This window comes from Lagopus muta, chromosome Z, assembly GCF_023343835.1.
Source record: "Lagopus muta isolate bLagMut1 chromosome Z, bLagMut1 primary, whole genome shotgun sequence".
Lineage (NCBI taxonomy): Eukaryota > Metazoa > Chordata > Aves > Galliformes > Phasianidae > Lagopus > Lagopus muta.
Genome location: NC_064472.1, coordinates 18,420,232 through 18,448,167, shown reverse-complemented (window position 1 = coordinate 18,448,167; position 27,936 = coordinate 18,420,232). Strand labels below are relative to the sequence as shown.

Sequence of the window (27,936 nt, the reverse complement as noted above, 5' to 3'; positions counted from 1 at the left end):
CTGACACTCTTAGTTGGATAACAGTGAATGTATTAAAACAGAGGTTGTAAGATGATTCAAGTTGATGCCTGATGTAAAACCCTGCCTAGAAAAAGTTCCAGGTCCAAATACAACACAAGTGCAGTGAATAAATGTGCAAGTGACTAAAATGATATCACTAACCATTATTAAAACCACATTAAAAGTCCAGAACTGTAGAAGAGGGAGAGAACAGCACTACTGAGTCTGCTTAAAGAAGTTAACAAGACAATAATGGAAGTTGCATCCTCTGTATTGTTTAGAGGCAATTAGACAATGTGACTGCTGGGAAAAGTGATACCATCAGAAAGCAGAACAAATAATATATACGTCATCTGAAACTTTTATGACAGAATATATCCACTTGTATACACATACAAAAAAATAATTTCAGTGATATCGTTTTAGCAACAATAATTTGTTATAAAGTCTTACTGCAAGCATGCTAGAATGTTAGCAGTATTATGTATAATTAAGTGGATAGCTACTCTGCTTCTGTTAATATAAGTAAAGTTCAGGACAGTAGTTAATTAACTTAAGCAACATCATCTAAAGCTGACAGGACCACTGCATCTTTAAAGCAACATTAGGAACTACACTTAAAAAACTACACTTCAGTTTAGTAAACTTCGCACCAGCAGGATAAGCAGGATAATCAGAGCACCGTGAAGCCTTCTGTAGCAGAAGGAAAACCCAAAACACATTTTGCACATGTGCCAATTCATTATTAGACATGCATAAGCTTCCAGTGAGTTGGTCACTTCAAATTCAGATTTCCTCTAAAAAGGCTTACTGCAATACCTGTTTACATGCCACAGGTCACAGTCAAGAGCCTAGTACAGAGTGCAGATGCACAATATCTCTGGAATATCACAGAGAGGCTTGCCTAGAAAACTTATGAAGGCAATTCAAAGTAATTTAAATTAACCAGTAAGAGCTACTTCAGATTGAAGTTACAACTTCAATCTTCTAGTCAAAAATTACTGCCAGCAGCCATTAGCAGCCCAAGTTTTCTGTCTCCATAGCCAATGAGTGGGAGAGTAATAACATACAATCACTGTAAAAAGATTGTGTATTTCTTTAGTTACCAGAAGCAGTTTAAAAGAGCTCACAACAAGCTCATCTCCAGACTTGTGCTATGACTTTCCAGCAGGGCTATTCTCATCTCTCTCACGTTACTATTAACTTCAATCCTCTGATTTTTTTTCCCTTTCCACTGCACTGTCTTACAATCCCACTAACCGCATCATAACAGCTATAAAAATAATCTTTTTTTTAGTGACAAGGAGTTTTATATAATATGCAGCATTTAAAGCATCATTAGAAGAGATAGGAATAACATGCACTGTTCCTCCGAGACAAGCAGATCCATTTGCTTTATTTTTTTTACAAGGAAATAAATTCTTAGTAAAGCAGGTTAAAGATGACAATATATAAGGTCTAGTAGAAATAAAGTAATTCCATGTTAAATTAGTATTACTAAAATTAAATCTTTCACAGTATGCTTAAAATACGTTTTGTATTCTCAATTATCAGATTCTGAATTCTAAGCTAGTAAGAATTCAAGGCATGATTACTTACAACGAAAAAACATTTTATGTAAGAAGCACATACCTATGCTCTGCCTCAAGCGAGCTTGAAAGAATATTTGCCTGAGGAAAAGCTGAAGATCGAATGACCTGTTGAGATGTAATTGAAGCACTGCCATTCTGTTGTGAAATTTCATTTTCAAAGTTTTGGTTTATATCTCTCTTGTGATGAGTACTGTTGCTTTTATGCAAGTTAAGGGAGTCACCATCCTGTTAAAATATAATATATATATGCGTATTGCATAGTTCAAAAGTAAATTGCATTCTGAAAGTGCTGCAGTTGAGTGATTCTGCTGAATTTAAATGGAGAATTACATTTCAATAGCATTACAATACATGGACACTACACAACTCTTAGGTTATACCACTGAACTAGTAAAGCAGAAAGCAAGTCCCATGCTCTGCCTCAAGCTTTTCTACAAAGTTTTAAACATGTCTTAAAAACTCAAGCTTATTTGTAAATGTATGAAAGTTATTTGTTGAACTTAAAAATAGGGTTCCTAACTTAATAAATATTGTGCGTGTCGGCAGAGTTTGAAAGCACAAAGGACTTGGTTTAAAGGGCAGGTCACAGTCACCATGTATCAACCAGAAAACTCACCTTCTGCATGTTCAGACTCCCTACATTCAGACTACACGCACAGCACTTCTCACTGTTACTACAGTGGTAACTTACTAGCCATGACATACGAACTTGGAAGAGAGTTTGTTAAGAAAACGAATTGTTAGGGTTCACATGGCTTTTTGAAGTTCTTCAATCCTACAAACCTAAAATGCTTCTTCGTATTGTACTCTTCCAGCAATTTCTAACTCTTACTCAGTAATTAGCCAAACAGCCTCAGAAGTCTTAGCAACTATAAGAACAGAGCATGATCATTATCTAAGCTAGCCCCTTTTTGACAACAAAAGCCTCAGAGCTGGCATAAAACACCACTATCCATAGCAGGAGGTAATCACTCAATCAGCAAGCTTTGCACTGTAAGTAATCCTATTTCTGAATATAGGATTGAGACCATAAGCAGCATTTCCCTTTCACTCAGTGATAGCTGCTTCCAGAAACTTCAGAATGCACACCCAAAATTTCTTAAAATTTAAAAGATATCCCAGTAAATATATAATCAGCTGTTAAATCATAAACATGGAGAATTTAACTCAGATTATCAGAGGACATTAAAGAACTCTAATGTATTAAATGTACTGGGGCAACAGAGCTTCCTCCAAACATGACTCAGCTGCCAATCACCATCTGCAGCGTTATTTCAGTCCCCATCACTGTGGAAAGTAGGACAAGTATTACTGGCACACGATTGTTTGCTTTGGATTTTTAAACTTCAACTTCTTTCCATTAGTTAAACATCAATGGCAACAAGATACCTGTAATTACTAAATACTCCAACCTGTGTGTAACATACAAATGTCCAAGGATATTATGACTTCTACTGCTAAAAACATTTTTTTTTCCACTCAAATAAACTGTCTCTGAATAACAGCTGTGTACAGTGGGACAATCAAACACATCTGAACTTCAAGTACCACGAAAATATTAAGAAATCAAAGCAATTCTAGGAACTCAAACTCCTATCATGTTCACACAGTAATTTCCACTGTTTCACACTGTTTCCCGAGATCTTTCTAAGCTTCAATCAAAAACTCTTTGCATTTCTTAAACACCACTGCATCAGATGTCCTAGAGTGCACAGAAACAGAATGTCTAATGAAAAGATACAGCTGATACATACAGCCAAGTTTTATTTTGCCCAAAATCAAAACAAGGTCAGAAAAGTCAGTTTCACTTTCAGGAGGAACGCACAGTTGCACATTTTCTTTCATATCTCTGAATCGAAATAATTCTTTTTCAAAAGCAGTTTTTGTTTTATTGCTCACATAATCACTTCACCCTAAATAACATATTATTTACTAATACCTATACTACATAAGCTAACCCTGCTTACGGCTTGTTATTTCCTGGTAGCTGAGACATGAATATTCTCAATGCCAGCCAGGCACTACATGGAGTGATCCTACATGAAAGAAACCTGACAAATTAACATATACAGCTTAGGTTTCCTAGGTATCAATCGGGAAGCAGAAACAGGTCCCTTATAATGCACATAAATAAAAATACTGCTCCTATGTCTACATTAGGAAGAGAGAGAGCTTCTGGGTATGTAAGAATTCCTGTTAAAAAGGAAATAATCTGAAAAGCAAAACCAAGTTTTTCCATTAATTATTTTTCTAGGATTATTAACAGCCAAGATGCAAGATACTGCCCTCCTGAAAGATTAGGTTAGTGTATTAAGTTTCTTTATTCTTTTTATTGAAAGAGGTTGCCCAGGGAGATGGCAGTTATCACCTCAGAAAGTTTACAAGAAAAGGCTAGATGTGACAATGAGTGACAATGTTTAGCGGACACATGGATTGATGCTTGGCCTAGGGAGGTAGTATTAGTGGTCTCTTCCAACATTAACGATCCAATTGTTGCTAAAGGCTAAAATGTTCTTGGAATATTTACATCTATCAACAAATCTGGCAGTAGAAAAAACAAATCACTAAGACTCAGTGGAGAAAGCAGAATTCAGAGCAAATCCATCTAAAGCTAAGTCCCTTCCTGCATCTAGAGATCCAGGATCACAACTGAACAACCGCTCAGAGGAAAAAAATACAGGTTACTTTCAGTCTGAACCCATTACTGCTGGGTATACAAGGTACGAAGAAAATTACCTTCTCTTGCCCAGCATTCTCATCCTCATGTTCTTCTTCCACTCTATCTCGTTTCAGTGCTTTCAAAAATTCACTCTTCTTATCAGTCCGCATTCTTGTCAATTTTGTTAAACGAGGCTGACCAACTTTGTCAACAGGGGATGAAGAATTTGACCGATTACACTAACGTAGGGAGTGAAATAATAACAGTACTATTAGAAGTACAATCATTTATAAAAGATTGAACAAAAGACACAAAGCTTCTCAGGAACTAGTACTGCATGTATAGCCAGAGTCCAAAGCAGAGGGAAAATATTTGTATTTTAGTGTTTATGCTCGTCACACACAGACAAAGGGACTCAAGTTTACGGAGCACTGCTAATAGCTGAGTTACTTCACTATGCTCACTCCAAACCAAACCTACAAACAAACCATGCAGTATCTGAAGACCACCAAGATACCTTCCGCAATACCCACTCTCACATTTACTCCAAAAAATATACTTATTTAATACAGTTCAATATAAAATCTATTTCTCCATTTATTTAACCAAACAAGTTAAAAATTATAGACTCGCGATTAAAATTACAGCCATTGCTTTACCTCTCTTGCTGCGTTCTGGGATACAGGAAATGCTTTGGCAGCTGATTTGAAAGGACTGAAATTGCCACCACACGAAGATTCATGAGGAAATGGATTCACAAGTTTATTTTCTTTTGCTTGGCTTTTCCACTGTGTATGCTTAAAAATATATAAGGAATCATTAAATACAAGAGGATTATTTTTAAAAATCTCAAAAAAATGACTGAGCAAAAGCAAAACTATTACAACTGTTTACAACCGTAACTTCGCATAAACGTGTTTTCTTGTAGAACAGAGACTGTTTATGAGCAATTCATCTTCTCACAAATGCTGTTTATGTTGTTCATATAAAGAGTTAGATCTAAAAATAATTAAAACCCTCATATCTGATGTATTAAGATAAGAAATATGAGAGTCTTCAGCAGCTGCAATCAATGTTTTTAATGCATTAAGCTGCACAGTTAAGAACATTTCCATCAGATGCTCTCAGGAATACAGAAATTCCCAGACAAAAGCTGAAAGATGAACCTGGAAAAATGCTTTTGGAATGACACCAGATACCCACATCAAGAATTGGGTTAAATTCTGAAGGTATTTTTAAGACAGTTATTGCTCTCCTTTTCTGTTAAAATTATACATGCAAAAAGCAATGCTATTTCATAAATTAAAAATATCATTCTCGTGTGGACAAATCTCAGGCTTCTCAAAAAATGTGAATGAGAAATAAATGGAAATTCAATTACAGTAGAATTTAAAAAAAAAAAACAAAAAAAAAAAAAAAAAAAGCATTTTGAGTTACTTCTAGGCTACATGGCTCTTCAAGTATTCAATACTTTCAATACTTGAAAGTATGCTTTAGCCACAAAATTCTCAGGGGTGAAACAGCTCTAATTCTGATGTGCTCTTTTTTTCCCCTCCCAGCATGTAATTCATGCCAACACATCAAAGACTCACCTTTGCAGATGGAGTGGCAGGTTTAGGGACCAATCCTTTGTAAACATTTGTGCCAGTACCATTTTTTACTGGCTGTGAATGAAGATTTCCTACTACAGGGAATCCAGATATCTGCAGTTGTTTTGTACTGCTCTTTTTAATGACAAGCATCCTTGAAGATCTGGATTTAGGGTTCAAAGGATACTCTAAAAAAAGCAAAAAACAGAAATTAAAAAAAAAAAAAAGAATTCTTGTGCATGTATACACAGTGTTAAATTTCTAGTTCACAGGTTACTGGATAGCCACATGGTCCATAGGCATAAAAGCAGGAACTTTTTCAGCATTAGTTCCAAAATAACCTACTGAACAAATCCAGATAAACTGAAGACCTGATCAATTTTCTACAACCATCATCAGTAAAAAAAATTTCTTGACAACACAAGAATTTTACTTTCAAAAAGTAAAGCTACTCCTCAGCCAAAGAAATTAGCTACACAGCTCTTGTTGATAAATCTAATATCAAAACACTGTTAATTGCTAATAGAATAAAATAGTTCAGTCAGAAGGGGCCTTCAAACATCATGTAGTAAAACTGCCTGACTACCGCAAAACACAATTACAGAGGGCATTACTCAAATGCCTCTTCACCACTGACAAACACATGGCATCATCAACCTAACCAGGAAGCCTCTTGTACTGTTACTATAAAAAAGTGTTTCCCATTGTCCAGACTGACCCTTCCCTGGCAGCTTTGTGCCATTTCTGTCCTGCCATCAGTTCCTAAGAGCAGAGTGCGGCACATCCCTCAGCTCAGTGTCCTGAGGGAGCTGCAGGAACAGTCTCCTCTTTTCTAGACCAACCCAAATGCCCTCAGACTTTCATGGCAAGACATGCTGTCCAGTCCTGTTATCAGCTTTGATGCCTCCTACGGATGCTTTCAACGATCTCAACACCAGTCTTCAAGGTTAGGGTGCACCAACACTGAATATAGCAGGACAATCACCTCTTAATAACTGATTATGTTGTGTTTGATGTACCCCAAAATACAGTTTGCCCTCTTCATCACACCTTCAAAAGAAAGTATGGCTTTTGTATTTTCCTCTAAGATTACCAAAGAATTAGTATTTGCATATTAACAGCTCAGTTTAGAGCCAAACATACCAAACTGAGGCCTCTATAAACACGACAGGAGTACATACAAACTGCTCCAGACACAGCATCAGCCAGTTTATGACCTCCATGTCATGGTTTCTCGTCAATCTTTTCAACAGTTCTAATCAGTAAGAAGCATTCCTTCACAAAGCTAGAAATCACACTACTAATACCAGTGACCTACTTTTAGCACATTTCCTCTTGGGAGACAAATTCTTGACATCCTTACAAAAAGATGCACACTCATTCTGGGCTAAGAACATCAGCTGTGGCTGCATCTAGAGACCAGCAGATTTATATCCAAACAGAAGTGTTACCTCTCCTACAGGAAGATTCTCACACTGCAATAATACTGAAACTTCCTCAATTTCAATCCACGTCTTTGTAATATCCTAAAAGAAATTCCCGTGTTTTGAATAAAGCATTTTTTTTACATTTTTGTATTCAACATCAAAAATACTCACCCCACACACCTGCTGCTAAAGATTTATTCTGGCTTGGCTCCCTCTCATATTCAGGATTCAAAGATGGCTGAAAGGAAAAGATATCATTATTTAAAATGAAATTTTAAAAGCCTTGAATCTTAGGACCAATTAAATAATCATGACAGCATCCGCTGCCCAAGATTTTTAAATGGAGACAGAATATTTCCTCTGAGCACCAAATTTATCAATGCTCACTTGTTTCTATTCTCCAACATTCAAGCAACAGTCACTACCATTATACTAACTACCCACGGAAAACAAAATAAAACAATGAAAAATCCACAAAAAAAAAAAAAAGGTATATCGCTCCTCAAAGAGAAAGCTCTGCTTTCCTCTTACACCTTAGATTTTTAGCTTGAAACACATAATTCCAAATGGTCAGAAAGACCACATTGTTAGTACTTTACATTATCAAGTAAGGTAATTTCATAGACCTTAATACATACATATGCCACAGTAAACCATGGCAAAAGACTATAAATTCAGAAACTACCCAGCTGTAGTTTCACTCTATAATAAAAAAATGCAATGATAAAAATGGGAGAGTAAGAAGAGAAACAAGTAAGTGGACAAATGACTCATATCCCCTTACCTATGGGAAGGGTGATCCCTTATATGTTGATCTTAACTGGTGAAATCTCATGAAGTAGCTTGTAATGGACAAAATGGCACTTGCAGAAACAACGAAACCTTGTGTATTATAATTAGAATTAACTTACAAAATCCTCAGCCTCAAATTGTTTGGGTACTTCCTTGTCTTCTTTTTTCCCAGGATCATTATCAGGTACATTGTTTTCATGCAATCCCTGGTTTTTTCCACAGTGGAAAGTGCTGGTACGAGAGCGGGAACCTCCGCCATGGTATCCCCCACGATGGTTTATATTTTCTGTACCATTTCTGCCTTGTGAACGCCAACCATTCTTCTCTTTTCTCCCAAAATGCCCTTAGATTTTTGAATTTAAAAGAAACATAAGTAGTTTTGGAAAAACAAATCCTCTTCTGCAAAATTGTTAGAGAATTTAAGCAAGCAACTCTATCTATACTATGGGACATAACTGCATAGTGAACTTAAGCTTTCATTCACCATAACTAGCAGGAAAGACTCATATAACAGTGATGGAAAAAGATGACAGAAGTCCAATGTAATGATTACTCAGCCTCCTTTCTTGGCTTTTCATTTACATGTTGTTGGCCGAAGAATTAACTCCACAGCCTTCTTAAAAGAAATGGACTGCTCCAACCAGCAACTCCAACTTTCTGTTGCCTCTGTTTTACTACAGAACACAGTGCTTAACACAGAGCTAAGATGTTTTTTTCTAGTCAGAATGCTAGAAAGCAATGATGTAAATGCATTTAAAACATTTCATGAAATCTGAATTATACCTCCATTAACTCGTCCAGTGTTAGCATCAAACCCATCAGAAGAGTTGTGCCTTCTGCGATTTGCTTCATAATGATTCTCTGTCCATGAACAATGTTCAGAATGCTTCTCAAAGTTCAACGATGACTGTAAAGAAAATATATGATTAATAATAAGAGATGAATTATCAGAACTCTAACATACGTATTATACAGTACATACAATTTTAAAAAAGATTTTGGGAGATGATACAAAAATTCTCAAGTATAAGCATGTTCAAAATTATGTCATCACCCTTTAAACCAGTAGAATCAGAAGGCATATTTTCCACTCCAGGATACCAAAAAACGCTGAGGACCACAATTGTGACACAAAGCAAAAAATGCAAGTGTTTATTTAAGTTTGGCAGCAGAATGGAGACAAGTGATGTGTTACAGTAGAGGAAAAATTTTAAAAAAAGTAAGGAAGGATGCAAGATCATAGTTGGGAATGGAAGGCAAACATTAAAATTTATAACCTGAAAGAACTGAAGCAAAATTGAGCACTGCCTTAGACAAGAGTGGAAGTGACACATTTGAGGAGATGATGAAAGCACGTGAAGAAAAAGAAAAAAGCATAATCTGCAAGGCTTTATAAATACAAGAAGTTCTCGTCATGGCAACCACTTGCCATATGCCACCAAATCTACAAGAGATACAAAGACCAAAAGAACACTCTTAGATAGAGAAAACTCTCTGCTACAAAACGATCTCTTTCAACAGTCACCACCATTAGCTATGCAGTTTCACCAGCCATTAATGAGAGCCACACTGACAAAAATCTGCTCCAACAGAAATGACCCACTGCCACCATCACCACTGCTAAAACACACCACCTACTGCCACGCTGTGCTCATGTCCACTGCTTGGTCTCCATCAACTTCAGCAAGTATCAATGAATGCCAGTGGTACCACTTTTTTCCACATGGGAAAATTCAATGACACACCTTTGCTTCATCCACACTTCCACATCAGACACCACTGTATCAGATTGCCCCTCTGCTGCCACCTGTCACACAGCATAAATGTAACTGGATACTGGAGGAAGGTTCAACCTCTACTGCCATACCACCAATATCCACCTCTGACATCATGAACCAACATAATAAAATAGGAGTCATTACTTCAAAAGGAGCCTTACAACATTAACACTGACACTACAGAATTCAGACTAATAGCAAACGCAGCTCTGCTTTTTACCATTAACCCACATGATGCATCACTTACAAATGGCGTGCAACTTTTGTAACTACAAAGATAAACACTGAAAATATCATCGTAATACAGCCATGAATGAACATGAATGAAAATGTAAGCCCCAAAGTTAAATTCAGTTGTTATCCATTAACATTAAACATGTTCTAGTAATACTTTAATTATTCCACTGATCAAAATAAGTAGGAAAAAAAAAAAAAAAAAAAAAGAAAGCCACAGTAAGAGATTTTGCTACTCTGGAAAGTATCCTGAAGAACTTTTTCCCCACCACTAACTCTATCAAGGGACCAGCACACAAAAATTCACTAGTTCTTCCATTAATACCAATTGCAGTACTCAAGGTGCTGTTCAAAATCCACTATTTGAAATTCAATCTCAAATAAACAATAAATATATTTAAATATGAAGCATGCATTATCAAATTTTATAGAAGTCCATCTCTATTTGAGACCTGGAAACTTCGCAAACTTGGAGGTGGAAGAGAAAAGAAGGGAAAAAACAACCATCCAGTCAAAAAGACACAAAAAATTGTCAAGTGATTTATGTGGTTAGTAAACGATAAGGAATCTCATTATCAGTTATAAGCAAGCTTTGAATTAGCCACTACAAATCTAAAAGCTCCACACTTGCTGACGGTAGGTAACATTTTAGACTATAGCTTTGCATGTCAATTTACATAACATAACCTACTAATATCGCCTTTGGAGTTTCATTTCTTTTAATAACCTTGAAGAACAATCACACTCAAAAGTATAAGTGATAACACTTCACACATACTGTTCAAGTCATACTTGATACAACCCACTTGGAGCTGCTACACTATGTGCAAAGATCATGCAGTTTGCATTTTCCCCACAAGATGGAGATATCAATCTATCAAAACTCCTGTTGCAAAGAACACAGTAAACTTTGTAATCAAAAGGAAATTTATCAGCAATTTCTGTAAACTGAGAAATTATCTGACTCAATTCAGCCGGGCAAGAAAGAAAGCAAAACAAATTTCTGAAGCGTAAGTCTTCCTGCTTTAACACAAAGTTAACAGTTAACCTTGGGGAAAAAAAATAAAAAATGTCACCCTTCTGTCTGCAATCGCCTCAGATGCATTTTACAGAAATCCTTCCAGAAAAACTTTGTTTGTATTCCAAGATGGCTTCACTATTCACGTCAGCCCAATTACAGTACTGCACTGATGCAAACATATTATTTCCAGGCCTGAACTAAGGCTTTTCAGTAGTTGACTACTTAGCTAAGTATACTTTGCTATGTAAGTAACAGGAAAATGATGTAAAAATTATCCTTCAGAAGAAATCAGTATCAACAGATGAAGTGGATTTCAGTCAAAATGTGAGCTGTTATCAGTCATATTAAGAAAGTTGTTTTGGTTTTACGATTTTTGGTTATCGGTATTCCACATCATAACACCATGTAGTGCTCTGGGAGTCAAACTGTTAATGCTCCAGTTCCGGGCACCAGTCTGGAAGAGAAGAACCACCACATTCCCCAGGGGGCTGTGCAGTCAGAGAGCAGATATAACCCCTGGCAAGGTCACCTGATGCCACCTTCTTCATCTGCTCTCCTCCCTGCTGCTCAACCAGACTGCACATCTCACCTTAGTGCTATGGTGAGGCCTATCCACCTTTCGAACACTCTTATCATATTTATTAGCTTTGATTCTAATTATATTGTATAATAGCGTGTTATCTTGCATTCCAGTACCATATTTAGTAAATTAGTTTGTTTCTCCTCAGATCATTCCTGCTGTTTTTAATTATTTTGGGGTCCCCAGTTTCCCTTTCCTGGAGGCGCAGATTCACAAAATCCCAGTCATGGAACTGGGCCAAACCAGCCCATAAACCGTTGACAGAAAGCACACTCATATTCCCAATTTCATTCCATTGATTTTTCTAACTCTAGCGTTTACCAGCATGAGGAAAGAGCCCTAGCAATCCAGGCTGCAGCAGGACCCAAACCTCCCCAAAAAACAGTTTCTCACAATGCCTCTTCTGGGAAATATAAGCTGAAAGGGCAGAGTTCAGTTCCTTCTTTTCAAGTCTACTGATACTACTGCCTCACCCTAGCTCCACTTTGCATGAGACACTTCCTATTTCATCCCATCCTTCATCTCTGCATGAGACGCTTCCTATTTCATCCCATATTTCATCTCTCTTATCTGTTCTTCTCTGCAGCTGCCTTGTTCAGATACAGGAAGCATCAAACACCTATTCAAGGAATTACTGGGGGTGGAAAATCTGTACAGGTCACATCTGCAATCCCTCTTATATAGGAGTGACAGAATAAACCTGATTATATAAATTATGAAACACTACACATGGGTAGAACAAATAAGACCGTTCAAGTGTTTAGTAACCAAAGGGACCACATATCACAAAATGTTCTTCACTGAAGGAAGGGCTAACACAACAGACATCGGAGCAAAAGTACCATAATAGAAAAAGCATACAGCTACCAAGTTTTTAGAAACAGAACCACAGAATGGCCCGGGTTGGTAGGGACCTCAAGCATCAAACTCCAACCCCCCCGCCACAGGCAGGGCCACCAACCTCCCCATTTAATACTAGACCAGGCTGCTCAGGGCTCCATCCGACCTGGCCATGAACATCTCCAGGAATGGGACATCCACAGCCTCTCTGGGCAGCCTGTTCCAGCACCTCACCACTCTCATAGTATAGAACTATATAGAACAAAAAGCTGAGGAAGGAGTTGACAAAAGACAACCCATTCCATAAATACATATATTTCGTAGTACTGGGATGCTGCTGGAACCCCAGTCGATAATGTCAATACAGAGGTATAAATGGAAAGAATAAATTACAGAGTTAACTTCAGTAATCAAGCTGAATAAAAACAAACATTCCAGGAACATCTGAAAACTGATAAGCCTGATGTTCCTTTAACAGCAACTGAAAGCTGCTGCTAGACTACTCAAATTAAAGAAGTTAGCTAGCTCTGTGTAGAAAAAAAATAATACAAAGAGGCATAAGTTAAGGACACAGAATTTAAAAAAAAAGGAAAAGAAAATAAAATGCATGTGTGCACATCTGTGTAGGTACTTAAGTAACGCAATGGAGACACAACCACTGCTGAGTGCTGACTGTGCAAAGGCCTATTTCCATATTTGAAAAAGGCTAAAATTTTCATGAAAATGAAATACTAAAAAAAATTTACACATTAAAACAAAGCACTATCATTCTCATGCAGACACAGACATTACTTTCAAAAGATTAAAAGAAAGGCAGGTCTACAGATAGAAATACAAAATAAATGACAGGAGTTTAAAATGCTCAGTGCTGCCTTTACTTCTGCATAAACACCAATTTGAAAGGATAGAAAGATAGGCCAGAAAAAAAGAAACATTTATACGAGTGCCATATATTCAAGAATAGCTAAAAACCATAATGATTCAGGGATTGCTATTTCTTATTCTCAAGTTAACTTCTGCATTTTTTTAACTGAGTAGTCATAGCCTAGGTGGAACAGGCATAGCGAGGATGCACAATTACCATCAACAACTGAAGAGTCATTACAGAAAATCTATTTCAAAATCATTTTTTTTAATCACTTGACTGATCAAATAAGAAAAAACATTCTCTAAAATGTATATGACACAAAGCAAAACCAACAGCAAGATCATCAAGGACATGCCTTGATCTCATTTCCTCTAGCAATACATTCATTTCAAACTATCAATAAAAAAAATTTTAACCCAAGAACAGCTCTGATAATCTGTGCACATGCTTCATTCCTTGAACTCAGCTATTCAAGCAGAAACTCCAGAGGTATAAACTTGATAACCAAGGTTCAACTATTTAAATTACAACAGTAAGACTTTCCAGGAATTACCCTGTTATCACTCTTCCCACATTCATGAACAGACACATTTTTGTAATGACCAATGCTATGACATTTAGACCTGTTTATTAATGAAACTGTTGGATCAGAACTACAGAAAGACATACCTTTGTTGACGATGGTGGAGTAGGAAAATTAAGCCAGGCTGGAGCAAAGTCATGCTGCGCCATTTAGGTCCAGTCTCTCCAAATCAATGAAACAAGGCTTTAGCACCTCATGGCAAGTCCCTGTAATTGGAAAAAAAGGAAACAGGAAATGAGTGCTTTTCAGATGCTTATCTTACATGAATATCACACCTGTGGCATTTTGATCATTAATTTCCCTATGTTTTCTTGTATTATTTTCTCAGACAGATATGGTTTGAAGTCTTACTTAGCTTTACTTCATTACATCATATTTATCCTGTTACTACTGAAGAGTCACACTAAGGAAATTTTTCTTAAAGGTCATAAAAATAAAACATTCCTTCATTTTCCCCTAAAAACAGGATAAAGGATTTTGTGTAAGGTCTGATTAGAGAGATATGAAAAATTATCATACTAGAATACCTTCTAGTACTGCCCAGAACAGACAGCAGGAGCTTCTTTATTAGCTTCCTAGAAGAAGCTGATTTTTCAAATTAGCCCCCCAAAATTAATATCAGCCACCATGTCAAGATTCCTCAAGAAAAGACTAAAATGCCTATGGTCACCAAGAACGTTGTATTTTCTCAAGACTGAATGGAAACACAGCCAAAGTATCTAGAGATTCTGTCAAAATCCAGTAGGGTTGTCTAATTTGAAAATGAACAAGATAACGACTTAAGTCAAAACCCAAGAGTACTTTTTCTACCCAAAAGCAAAAAAAAAAAAAAAATCTCTCAGTAAATACAAGAATGCAAGATAATACAAACTACAGTACTTAAAGCTGAACTATACCACTGAAAGAAATGGATGAAATGCTGACAGGATTACAGGGTTAACTGAGTCAGGCTCTTCAGCTAGATACTGTAAAACTGTCAATGATTAAAATGCATTTTAAGTATCAGATAAGCAGTACTAGAAATTCAGCTAGTAAAAAGAATCAACATCCAAATGCATGTTACAGGGAGAGACAAGGTATTGCACAGAGATATGCATTTCATGTCTCCACATGAGAAAGTGCGGATCAGCATGCACAGATGTGTGTTACTTAACACTGCTGTAATTTGAGTAAACTTTAGTAGAAGCTGTGGAATCTGAACTTCGTAACCGACAGTAACCAATAATCATTGTTGCATTCTGGCCTGAACTGGGCTATTTCAGACTTTCAGTGAAAAAGGAGAGCATTCCAATATCTAAAAGAAGCTTAGCAGCCTTTAAGTGTTTAACTGCACTAAGTTGAGTTGCTGATTCTATTTTATGTCATGACCTTATACTAACCTTATTTAGGTATCTATGCTCAAGAAATATTTAGATGCTGTACTGAGGGATATGGCTTAGTGAGAACTGAGAACTTTTCCAACCTTGGTGTCTCTATGATATCATAGTTAAATTATAAAGCAGGATGCTCCAAATCAACTAGACTACAATAAAAACAAGTATGAAAGTATGTGTCACCCGCTTAACTTGTCTTGGATTAATGTACTGAAGTCATCCAATGTGTTCTCCTAAATTAACGTCAACAGAAATTCCATTAAAAAATTCTAAAAAATCCAATTACATATGACTACAAAACAATGAAGTTCTAGAGTCACAGAACCATTACAAAAAATGGCTTATCTTTTTAACTTATACTAATTAATCATGATCAGTAACCACACAGAAAACAAAAAATAGTGTACGTTATAAAAGACAAAACAAGCTAAATTAATAGCAAACTAATATGAACGGGCTAAGAAAAAAACAATCTCCCCCTTCTTTCCTGAGATATAGCTTCCTACTCCAACATGCAGAATTGTGAAATCTTTCGAAAGGATCAGAAGAAGTATCAGTCCTGGAAGATCAGGACAACAAAAACAACAAAATAATTTTCAGACAAGAAAATTACTGTCTTAAAAAACAAGAAGAGATTCAGTACAAACCAGTTAGTACATATAAAAGGATCCAGAAAGTGTTACCAATTTTTTGGTGAGTTGGACATTAGGTGTGGGACAAAGGCACTAACACTGTTATTTCTTAATAAATAATTGCAACTGTTTTTAGAAAAGTAGTCAAGTATAAGTCAAACATTACTATTTAGCAACTGCCATGAAAAGAATTTGTGCTTAATTCAGTAACAATCCTAGCTGCCCAGCTTTGACAACCCAGTTTTCATTAGAAGCAGGAACTCTAGATAATCAAGCAAATATTCAATAGCTTTAGGATACTCTTCATTATCAGGAAGATATTCCTGCTAAGCTGAAAACAGATCTCAAAGCATGAATGGAAAGCCAGAAAGACTACTCTGATGATTCAGGCAGAACTTGCTATGCTTAAACCACTTATGGCAGCCCTGTAGATAATGACCTGGGGACACTGGTGAATGAAAAGCTTGACATGAGACAACAGCATGCATATGCAGCCCAGGCCAGTATCCTAGTATCCTAGGCTGCATCAAAAGAGTGGTGGCCAGTAGCAAGGAAGGTGACTGACCCTCCCTGCTCTGCCCTTGTATTCCAGATGTGGCCTTACCACATTCAGGCCTGGGGCCCCCAGCACAAGAAAGAAGTAGAGCTGTTGGGGTAGGAGGGACACAGAGTTGACAGAGGGCTGCCAGCACCTCTCCTATGAAGAAATGTTGAAGGAGCTGGGCTTACTCAGTCTGGAGAAAAGAAGGCTCCAGGGAAATCTGTTTGTCACATTCCAGTATTCGGAGGGGTATTATAATCAGGAGGAGGACCAACTCTGCATGTGGTCTGATAGTGACAAGACAAAGTGGAGTGGTTTTAAACTAAAAGAAAGGAAGTTCAGGATAGCAGTTAGGAAGAAATTCTTTACTCAGAGTGGTGAGGTGCTGACAGAGCTGCTGGTAGAAGTTGGTGATGCCCCATCCCTGGAGGTGTTCAAGGCCAGGCTGATGGTCCCCTGAGCAGTCTGACTTAGCAGCTGGCAATCCTGCCATGGCAGGGAGATTGGAACTGGCTGGTCCATCAGATCCTCCCAATCTAAGATATTCTGCGATTCCATGATTTATAATCACTTCAGTTGCCGAACAATTTGATTTCAGGTTGCTTTCACATTCAATTGCAGGTTGCTTTTTCACAAGTTAAACCAACAACTGAGAAAGATTAACACTTTCTTCTGTAACATGCCCCAGCACTGAGATGCTCTTCCATCATTTAAAATGGCTCTTTTACAAGATCAGACAAGATATTATTTTTTTTCCTCTTGCTATTCAAATCCATTACAATTTAATCTGTTCCCAGTGGTCAGAGATATTTCTGCAATCCATATCCTCCATGGTAGTTACAACCTCTATTTAGAGTTGTGTTACTTATAAATTTAATAAGCATGCAATATTTCATTACTGCAGTTATCAATAAAAATACTGAAGAGACATATTTGGCCTATGAGATCTAATTCACTTGATTTATACTTTCAGCTTAACATTGTTCAAGAGCTTATTTACGAAGCCTCAGGAGCCTCTAAGGCAAATAGCACTGATACTCCATTCACTTTTCAGTAACATTTCAGAAATACAGGATTTGTTCTACCTTCAACTAAAAATACTCATTACTTAAACAGAATTAAAATAAATGGTACACACCCACAAAAGCATTAGCAAGGATCTGCTTTACTTACCCTGACAGACAATGAATAACTCTAACTAGCACACCACATGTACACACCACACAGCAGATCAACCACAGTTCACCTGCACAGACAAAACAGCTGCTGTACTCCCAACTTTAACTAGACAGCAGATGTATGTGGTAAGCTCCACAAACGTGAACATAGTGATTCCACGGCTTTCAGAACTTCCTCAGCTAACAAAAAAATTAGGCCCAAAATTGATCACAGTGATGAATTCATCATTTCCTGGTAGCACAAACACAACACAACATTGCTTTTAACAGCAGTACTATGAAGGCTAACTTGGCTTTGGTTGACCACCACAAATGCAATGTTGAACAATTTTAAAAAGAAAGAAATATTGAAATACTGTTATCATCATACTTTTAACTTTCAAACACATTCAAGTTTCTTTAATCAGACTGCTCAAAATATCTAGTCACACCAGCAACAATTTCTGGTATCACATCCAAACACCACACAGTGAATTCAGGAAAAAAAAAAAAAAAGAAATCTTCCACAGGCAGCTCATAAATTCAGAATTCCAGACCTTGTAAAACTTACATTTTGCCACACATATGAGGTCTGATTGTCAATAACAATCACAGAATTGTAGGGGCTGGAAGGGATCTCTGGAGACCACCTAATCCAACGACCTGTTAAAGCAAGCTCCCTACAAGAGCCAATCTGAGCAGTGTGAGCAGCCGAAATGAGCAAACTGTATCCAGTGTAAACTACAAATAGCCAAAAAAGATGGAATGGATGTGCTCTGATGCTTTGTTTTTTTGTTGCTAATGTTTCTGTTTGGTTGGTTGGTATTACAGTTGACAAACAGTCGTCCTTTGTTGACAAAGTATTTTTCTCCAGTTTTAAAGTGACTGGAAACACACACTTTTTAGGAAAACTAATTTCTCTTATACCAATGTTCAGGAAAGCTTGAAGAGGCAACGCACATTGAGAAAAGAGAAGCAAAAAGCAACTGCGCAAATCCCAAGTCAAGACTTCCCTGAGAAGGCTAAAAAAAACCCCAAACCATCTAGAGCAATTACCACAACTCTGCATTGTCATGGTTCTATGTTTTTGTTTTTTTTGTTGTTGTTGTTGTTTTTGGATTTCAGTATTCCACATCAAAACATCATGTAGTGTACGGGGCATTGAAGTGTCACTGCCCCAATCCCAGCTACCTATCCCTGTACATTACAGCAGTCACGGGATCTGGCCCTTCCGGGTGGGGGGGGCGCGCTCTTGCTGCCTTGCAGTGGGTGCTGGAGGGTGCTTTCCTAGCCGTTCCAAGCTTTTTCAGGTTTGAATCGGTTCCGGGAACTCTCTCTCTCTCTCATCTTGTCTGATTTATTAATCTCAATTTCAATTAAATTGTACATACTGTGTTATCTTGTATTCCAATATTATAGTAAAATAAGTTTTCCTCCATAGATTGTTGCCGCTGCTCTTTTCCTCCCTTCCTTCCTTCCCATTTTTTGTGGGACTGGGGTGGGGGGGGGAGGGCAGAGGCCTGTCGCCCCTGTCACGGACATAGATTGATCTGGTCAACTCCGTGACAGAGAGAAGGGGAAGAAGTAAATAAATAACAGAGCTAAAAAACTATCATTAGCCTGTGCTTACCAAATTAAATAAAGAAATCAAATCTTAAAACAGTACACTCAGTCTTATCTAAACTACTAGGTTTTTTTTCTTCTTTCTTTTAAAGTCACCACAGAACAAGATACAGTCATAACAGACAAGAGTCTTTTCAAAAACCTCCTGGCTTTCTCTGCCTCATAAAACAAAGACCTAAGATGCACTTGGTCATAAATATCTAACAAGTAAATTCCACTGAGAGAGGTGTTTTATTCCAAAACACCTTTGTTTTTTTTGTTCCAAAAAAAAGAGTACAAGGCAGAACAGTCATGATAAATTTAGTCTGGAAACAAAGTTCTGAAGACCAGAAAAACAGGAGAATTCGGATAAACATTTAAATCTGCCCATTCTTATTATGTTTAGAAGTCAGACACTAATAACTGTCATACGTTAACTGCATAATTACACAATGCATGTACACAGACATAACCTTGTAATAATTAAGCCAATTTTTCCCTTCTTGGGCAGTAATCACAATAAAGCTCCTGCAGGAAGCTTTTACCTTCTCCTGTCTGAAAATGCTATTTCAAATCAATAGCATTTCAAAAATACTTTTTCTAAATGTGAAGACAAGAGAGTGCAACCAGCATACAAAACATCTGCAATAGCAGAGTTCATCATAGCACAAAAACAAGACAGCCCGTACTTAAAAACTTTCAGATCAACATATATACTTTCAGCTTCATCTTACTTACAATTTTCACACTATGTGGAACTTCTAACTTCGTATTACTGAGAAAAAGTTATCCAACAAATTATCCAAAATTTTAATTTTGCTTCCAAATCTTGCTTATTATCTAAAAGCTTCCAAGCAGTCAACACATAGAACAAGAACGCAGAACATACAGACTGTGGAAATCCAATTGAACAAGCTATCCAAAATAGGCACCACACGTTTAACACAGGTTCTCATATTTTAACAAAATTTGTTTCATTTCTTGCAGTTTAAAAAAATACTTATATTTCCGCCTTACACTGGTGGGAAAAAAAAAAAACGTGGAATGCTTACTCATTCTCATACCATTCGTCCTAATTAGAGACTCCTTCCACCAGATCTATGCTGGTTAGAGACTTCACTCTCCTTCTTTTCTGAATGATGTCACTAAATAGGCAGGCAGTCGGCAATACATGGCAGAAAGTTCTAAGTACAAAGCATTAGAGCATTAAAGACTACCCACAGTGCAGAACCGCAGTAAGCACATGCTAGACCAGCTCATACCCCTACACAATACATCAAAAATGGGAATATAGTGCAGACAAATAGCACAGAGCAACCATACACTGGCAACCAGTCACTACAGGCAGAATTGGGTGGATTTACAAACTCACTTAGCTGAAGTGCCAAACCAGAAAACAAACGTACCAGCAAAAGCCACGGAGCACAAGGGTAAGTCATGCAGTCAGGCCTAATAAGGTCTGACGTGCCAAGCATCTATAAAAGTCTGCAAGCAACTTAAACAAAGCTTTAAAGTGAAAATGTAAACCTCAAAATACTGGAACCTTTATGATATAGTTTCTCCATGTGTTAGAAATTCATATTGTCTAACACTGCACCTCATAACACCGTAGAAAAATAATTTCCTTTACCATAGCTGCTAACTTGGCCTTAAAAATGTCAAGGTAGCAAAGGATAGTGAGGACTGAAATAATTCTGGCTCTACCATAAAGATAATCCTTTATTTCTGGTACTACAAGTATCTGCTGAATAGAAACGAAGCTGGAAGAAATCCTCTTTCCTTCATTTGCCTAATTACACAACATCAGAAGCAGCTAAATGGCATCTCTGGAAGTGCATAATGCACTTTAGGAGTTGGAAGAGTGACTCCCATGAAAATTCCTCTCAAGCACTGGCTGCCTAAGTGGATGGGCAATGAGCAGAGGAAGCAGTTGTAATTGAAGCACCATTTGATTGCTTTGAAGCACAGATATCCTGCTTATCTTTTGTTTCCAATAAACAGGCTAAATAAGAAAAAAAAATAAGCATGATTATTAAGATAATGAATCCTGAAAAGACTGTGGAAAATAACATAATATTTTAACTGCTTGGAGTTTTTGAAACTATTTTGATACTATTTCTGAATGGTCTAAGTAGCTCTAACAAGCAAAATGCATAGTACCACATTTTTAATACAATTAACTATGAACACTATAACAACTCTGTGACTCACTGGAACCAAGCTTTTAAAACACATAATGCTACCTTTTGTTTCCCCAGGTCCGCACCCATTACAGACCAGAGAAGTGTCCCGATGAAAAGCACAACTCTTCAGTCTATCTGAACAGTTATGAACTTCAACTTGAAACAACACAGGCCATGCTGCCTTAACCCTTGTTTCAGAAGGCTGCAGTCCTTTCGATAGCATTAACCAAGGTAGGTCTCTCTCAATACTTTCATATCTTCACACAATTTTGAATAGAAAAGAATGAGTTTAATGGCTTAGTAGTTCTGAATCTAGAAAGTATTTTCTGAAAAATTCTACCACACAGTGTTCTAAAGACTGATCGAGTTGCACTTCCTTTGAACATCAAAATGTTTTATCCTGGAACATAAATTTTCACAAGTCATCCAAAACAGGACTATGTCCAGTTGCATTCAGAACATACCCACCCACTGAGTCTGCAACAACCTTTCTGAACACTCCATTCCAGTGTTTGACCACCTTCACAGTTCAAGCTTTTTCTTGTGGTCAGACTGAATTTTCAATGTTTACTTATCCTCATTGCCTCTTGTTCTGTCAGGTCCCTGCTGGGTTCTAGTTCCCCTTTCTTCATCCCCTCCCACTGAGTACTAGACATATGGGTAAGATGACTATGAGCCTCTCTTCTCCAGGCTGAATAGTTACAGCGCTCTCAGCCTCTCCTCTTATGAAAGACACTCCAGTCCCTTTATCATCATTGCAACTCTTTTCTACAGCATTTTCCTTTCATGATCCTCCTGAGGTTCTTCTCTCCAGTTCTCCTGCCTGCCCAAACACTGACTTTAACAGCTACTCTTCCCAGTTTTCTACTGTCTGCAAATTCGCTGAGGTAAATTCTGCCTTGTCATCCAGGTCATTAATGTTTGTGTTAGGGATTATTGGCTCCATTACTGAACTCTAAGGTATAACGCTAATAAATTCTTTCAAATGGATTTCATGCCACTGATCACAGCGCTGATGGGATGGGCTTACACATTCAGCCCGTTTTTGGATACGCCTAATTATTCACTTACCTAACACATATTTTTTCAAGCTCTCTTTGAGGATGTAATGGAAGAACCATCTCAAAAGACACAAACAAAATCTACTGCTCCTCCTTTCACCCACCAAGCTGGTCACCCCATCAAAACTATTAGCTTGAGTAAGCATGACTTTCCCTATATAAATTCATGCTCGTTTCTCCCAGTTATCTCTTGGTCATTTGTACGTTTGGAAATATGAGTTGATCCACCATCTTCCTCTGGGCTGAAGAGAGGCTGACCAGCGTGTAGCTCCCTGGATCCTCTTTCTGACAAGAGGATTAACACTGCTCTCTTTGAGAACCTCTCCCATCACCATAACTTTTCAAATATAATTATTAAAGAGCTTTGCAACAACATCTGTCAGCTCCCTCAGTATTTGCAGGTACATCCAGTCAGTCCCACAGTAAGCTCACTTTAAGTTTTCTCCTACCTTCTCTAATAAAGGCAGATTAAAAAACTTCAGCAGAACTGTAATGAATAGGGCATGAGATCAGAGACCTTCCCCACCCAATTTTAAGAGCGCACTGTTTAACTCGTCTAACCAGTATTTAGCAAGCAGAGAAAACAGTCCATCCCACCGGTACTGAAGAGATCCAGCTTGCAGGAGATCTGCTTGGTACACAAAGCAAAAATAATTCCCTTCCCTTCAATACTGAAACAGGTTTCACCATTGCTGGTGAGAAACATTTGAGTCTAGAACAACTTCATCATAAATAAAAACAGTTTTGCCTTTTTGTAACGTCCTAGCAGAATGAAACAGATAAAAGCAGCGAAACCCCTATCGTATAGAAAAAGCTGGTCAAAATTATAGCAAAAACAGTCAAACATCTGGAATTTAAGAATATAATTGACTAAAAGACTATGCTTTCTAATTGTCACTATGTTAAACAGCCCACTTAAACAGAGCCAACTACAACCATCCACCTATCACAATACACATCCTGTAGCTAATATATGTAGCTATATATGTATACACACACAGATTAACTTCATTATTTGGAGGTAAACTGCAATCAGGTTCCTTTTGCTTTAAGTCCTATACTTGCAGTACCATTCAGTGGAAATTCAGGTAAACACTGATCTCTTGCCCTCTGCAAGGTTCAAAATCCAAAAGCAGAAATGTTAACAGCAGTAACACCACCTTTCAGTACTGCATATATAATATAATAAAATCACTGGAATGGTTTTGCATTTTGGAGTCCTCACAAGGAATCTGAAGAAAAAGAAGTTGTAAAAGACAGCATTTTTAAAATACCTGAGCAAAATAAAGCCAGAAACCAATCCTTCAGCTGCTTTGCTTACCCTCTACCAAAAAATAAAGGCAATGATTGTGGAAAAGCTGTTAGCACCATATACAGCATTATTACCAGTCACTGTATAACATTACTGCTCATCAACCTTGCACTGTACTAAAAAAGCACATTATCTGCACGGTTTTCCTATGACATTTTACACATTTAACTCCACTTAAGTGTTGCTGCACATTTCAACTCTGCTTACACTTAAAAGCTCCCATAAGAAGCATTTTTTTTTCCCCACATAGCAGAGCAGCCTCCACTGTTGACAGAAATTCTCAACAGAAACCAAATAATTTCAGGATTCTACCAGAATAAAAAAAGCCAAAATGCTCAGAATTATTCTAGTCCAAAAATTACATTTACGCCAAGGCTCAAAGTATAATCTCCCTGGGGCAAAGACCTTAACTTCATATTCACCTGCAAACCACTTAATAGACTGTCAGCACTACTCAAATAAACCCTAAAGAAGGTATTAGAGTGGACCAGCATGCTAAGTATGGTCTCTTCAGTGGGCCTCCCCCGACTACGCAGGGCATTCTGAAACTAATGTCTTCTAAACTACAATAGACACAAAAAGCATAGTAACACTACTTGATAGAACAAATTCTTTACCACAAAACAGTCACCACCATTAGCTATGCCTTTCACCAGCCATGAACAAAGAGCCTGCACACTACCCTCACAAAACCCTGCACCACTTGACATGACCACCACTGTTAAAACACATCACCCTCACCGTGCTCACATCCATTATTTGGGCTCCATCAACATTCAGTAAGTGTAGATGAATGCTGATGGGACAAATGCCATTTTTCCACATACAGGAATTCACCAGAACACTTTGCTTCATACCCGTTCCCATGTCAGATGCCATTCTGTCAGACTGCCCCTCTGCTGCCATGTGTCACACAGCAACAACATGGAATGGATTTTCAGACTGAAGGTTCAACTTCTCCTGCCATAACACCAACATCCACCTCTGGCATCATGAGTCAACACAATAAAATGGGAGGAACCACCTTCTGAGCAGCCCTCGTACAAATTTAGTTCAGACTACAAGGGTATAGTTATAAAGCACACATGAATTTACGTCAAACATACATGCAAGCAAATTAGACCAGCTGCACTTTTCAAGCATTAACACTGTGAAAAACAGCCCTATCAGCACCCAGAAAGATGTGGAGGTATTATTTAATAAAGCTAAAAAGCTAAATCTTCTAAACATCCAGAATATAAAGATGCAAATACTAAGAGGTAAGATACAGCTCCTTAATTTCAGTGAGACCCCTCCATTAAGAGGTAAAAGTTTATCATACAACTGAAAATTAACAGCCTGAAAAATAAAACAGAAATCACTTCTTGTATTACTTAAGAATAACCACTTGTACTGCTATGCTTGTGGGCATATAATAGACAAAATATAATGAAACAGCCACTTAAGCCTGAACCCTTTCCATTCACAAAATCATTTCAAGCGAAACACAGATTACTTCAACTAAAAGAATGAACAAAATTCTTCTCTGTTGGTTTGGTTCCTTCACACGTGGCTCAATTTCTTCTCTCAATCGGCAGGCACACTAAAGACTCAATGCAGAAAAGCCCCAGTCACAAGAGATTACTGAAACAGAATCCTATTCATCTCCAAAGTTTATGTATTTTCAAACAGCAAAACTGAAATAAAAGTCAAAATATTAGAACAGCAACACCATTCAAAAAAGAATACAAAATGCTGAAGCTCAATCAACTTTTGATACCGTGAAGACATCACACAGAAACAGAACTACTAAAGTGATACTGAGAACACTGTTTAGATGCAAGCCTTTCATTCGTGGTCAAAATAAAAAGCTATAGGAAAAAAAAAAAAATCTGGCAATTCTGAGGCACAATTTCCCAAGCTTAAAATTACTTCTCTACCACCTATAAGATGTCATCTTTCAAACACCTCTGCAATGCCCTTACTACTGAGGGCATTTTATGAGCTCAATATTAGTAATACTTCAGCACTGCAGAAGCTCTGACGAACTTTTGAAAAGGTAATGACTACAATAAATCTGTCACTTGTACCAGACACTGAGTTTATAGCCTACCTAAATTATTTCAAACTTTACAATTAACCAGGGAAGGAAAGAGGAGTTTTATTTAGTAGAATTACCACTAACTTTTGAATTAAGTTGTTCTGTCCATCTTAATTTTCTTTTAAGTAGTATCAATTCAGTCAAACGCAAACCTGCAAAGAAAATACAGTGAACATATATTAATTTCCACACTTAAAACTGCACCTACAATAAGAAACACTTAATTACTAGAGGGGAAGATGGCAGCAGGACATCTAACAGTAACGTGTAAAATTTGTTAGCTAGCCAATATATCTCAGTTTTGAACCCTTCCCAAAGTGGGTTTACTTTTTTTGTTATGTTACAGTTTCAAATCAGATTCATTCCCATTTCAAAACAGGCAACTACTTTGAACACAACCTTAACGTAACAATACATTAAAATACCAGATTGCACAGGTAGTAAAGAATTGGCTTCCGTAGTTAAAAAATAGTGGAAAACTATCTAAAAAGCAAAACTACATCATTAGCTTCATACTGTAAACATGTCTAAAGAAAACTGTAAGACAAGTTACCCAGCAGATTTGTTCAAGAAGTGTAATAGCTCATTTTCAAGTTTAGGAGGTGTTAACTTACTAGATTCTATCTAGAAGTACATATATTTTAATCTCACAGAAAGAAGAAAAAAAAAAAAAAAAAAAAAAAATCACACTCCTACTTACAAATTGTTCTTGTGGTAGTAGGGCAGGTATTCTTCAATCTTTAAAGACATTAAAATAATTATAAAAAATGGCAAATAAAAACTAGATTCTGCTAGCTTATTTCAACACTGAAAAAACAATATAACTACACCTTCCAGACAGTTAACGCCACTGATTTAAACATTCTACTGGTAAGGTATACAGTTGATGTACAAACAATACTTGCCTAATCCAAGAGGACTGCACAAGGTGTTAGCTCCACGTGACTTATATTTTTCCAGTTTGTTTTCCTTGAGATAATATCCCAAGTTCTTGTTGATACTACATTTGTAACTCTTTGACATAGATTTGACCTCACAGGAATCAGCTACCCATCCTTCTTGCTTACAGATTTCAAAATCCACCAAGTCTCTCACTCAAAAAGTTTGTTTTTTCTTTGAAAGCTTCTTCTGCTGTCTACTCCATGAACGTATCACGATGAGAACCATCAGCTCCAAGTGAAATAAATACTTTTTATGTCACAAATTGAACACCAACAATCCAAATTTCACATCTGAACTGAGGAATACATCTTCATTCCAGGTAACAGAAGCATCTGTAAACAACAGCTATCTAGATACCGCTATATTGCTTATTGGCAACAACATTTTCCCAAAATATTAAATAAAATAAAAAAGAAAAAAGGATAAACAGATTTCTGTTAGACTCTTCATTTAGAAAATCGGTTGCACCACAAAACAACAAAAGGCTACGTCATAAAATCTAAAAAATAACGTAAGGGTAATAATATCTGCCATGAAGCTTTTCAATAGCGTTCATACAGTGATTCAGGCTGCATCCAACCAGGAGTCAGTTCACAACTCGAGTTGTAGACAGAGCAGTGCTCAGAAGAAAAAAATGCCTAAAAACCTAAAAGTACTTTGTCTGGATAGCGCAGGCATTCCAAACGTGATAAAGTCAGCCGTGTATCCATGCCATACGCACAAAAGTGTCCGAAGGTGAGATCCTCTGTACTGCCAAGAAAAGAACGCTCAGACTTGGAACTCCCAAACGGCTTCCGCGCCGTCCGCCGGCTGCTTCTGAAGGCTATTCAGGAGGAAACAGTCCGACAAACGATCCCCATCAACGCCCGGTGTTTCTCCGCTTTGACGGGAAGCGGCTGCGGCAGACGGGCTCCCAGCGCTCTTCCTCCCCAACGCAAAAGGCTCCGACACCCGAGGCTATCCGTAACGCTGACCGCCTACGGGAAGAAGAACCAGAGTCACCGCTGATCCGTGCTGGATTCAGAATGGGCGCTGCACGGACGGGCACATCCGAACGTCCATGCGGCCAGCAGCGAAGCCCCGCCTGGGA

The 27,936-nt window shown here is 37.5% G+C and overlaps 1 protein-coding gene across 2 annotated transcripts in view; it reads right to left on the bottom strand.

Annotated features, from left to right (window-relative positions):
• Positions 1 to 26,058, bottom strand: part of GPBP1 (GC-rich promoter binding protein 1) — a 33,091-nt gene extending 7,033 nt beyond the window's left edge. Inside the window, exons 1-9 of one of the 2 annotated variants that reach the window (XM_048931441.1) lie at positions 25,989 to 26,058; positions 14,050 to 14,169; positions 8,843 to 8,966; positions 8,179 to 8,402; positions 7,439 to 7,505; positions 5,844 to 6,028; positions 4,911 to 5,048; positions 4,329 to 4,490; positions 1,633 to 1,817 (exon numbers count right to left, since the gene is read on the bottom strand). In XM_048931441.1, the coding sequence (XP_048787398.1) occupies positions 1,633 to 1,817; positions 4,329 to 4,490; positions 4,911 to 5,048; positions 5,844 to 6,028; positions 7,439 to 7,505; positions 8,179 to 8,402; positions 8,843 to 8,966; positions 14,050 to 14,112 (1,148 nt within the window). In that variant the 5' untranslated portion in view covers positions 14,113 to 14,169; positions 25,989 to 26,058. Of the gene's footprint in view, positions 1 to 1,632; positions 1,818 to 4,328; positions 4,491 to 4,910; positions 5,049 to 5,843; positions 6,029 to 7,438; positions 7,506 to 8,051; positions 8,071 to 8,178; positions 8,403 to 8,842; positions 8,967 to 14,049; positions 14,170 to 25,988 lie in introns of those variants that run through there. The other variant, XM_048931443.1, reaches the window with a different exon arrangement.
• Between the last annotated feature and the right edge of the window lie 1,878 nt (positions 26,059 to 27,936).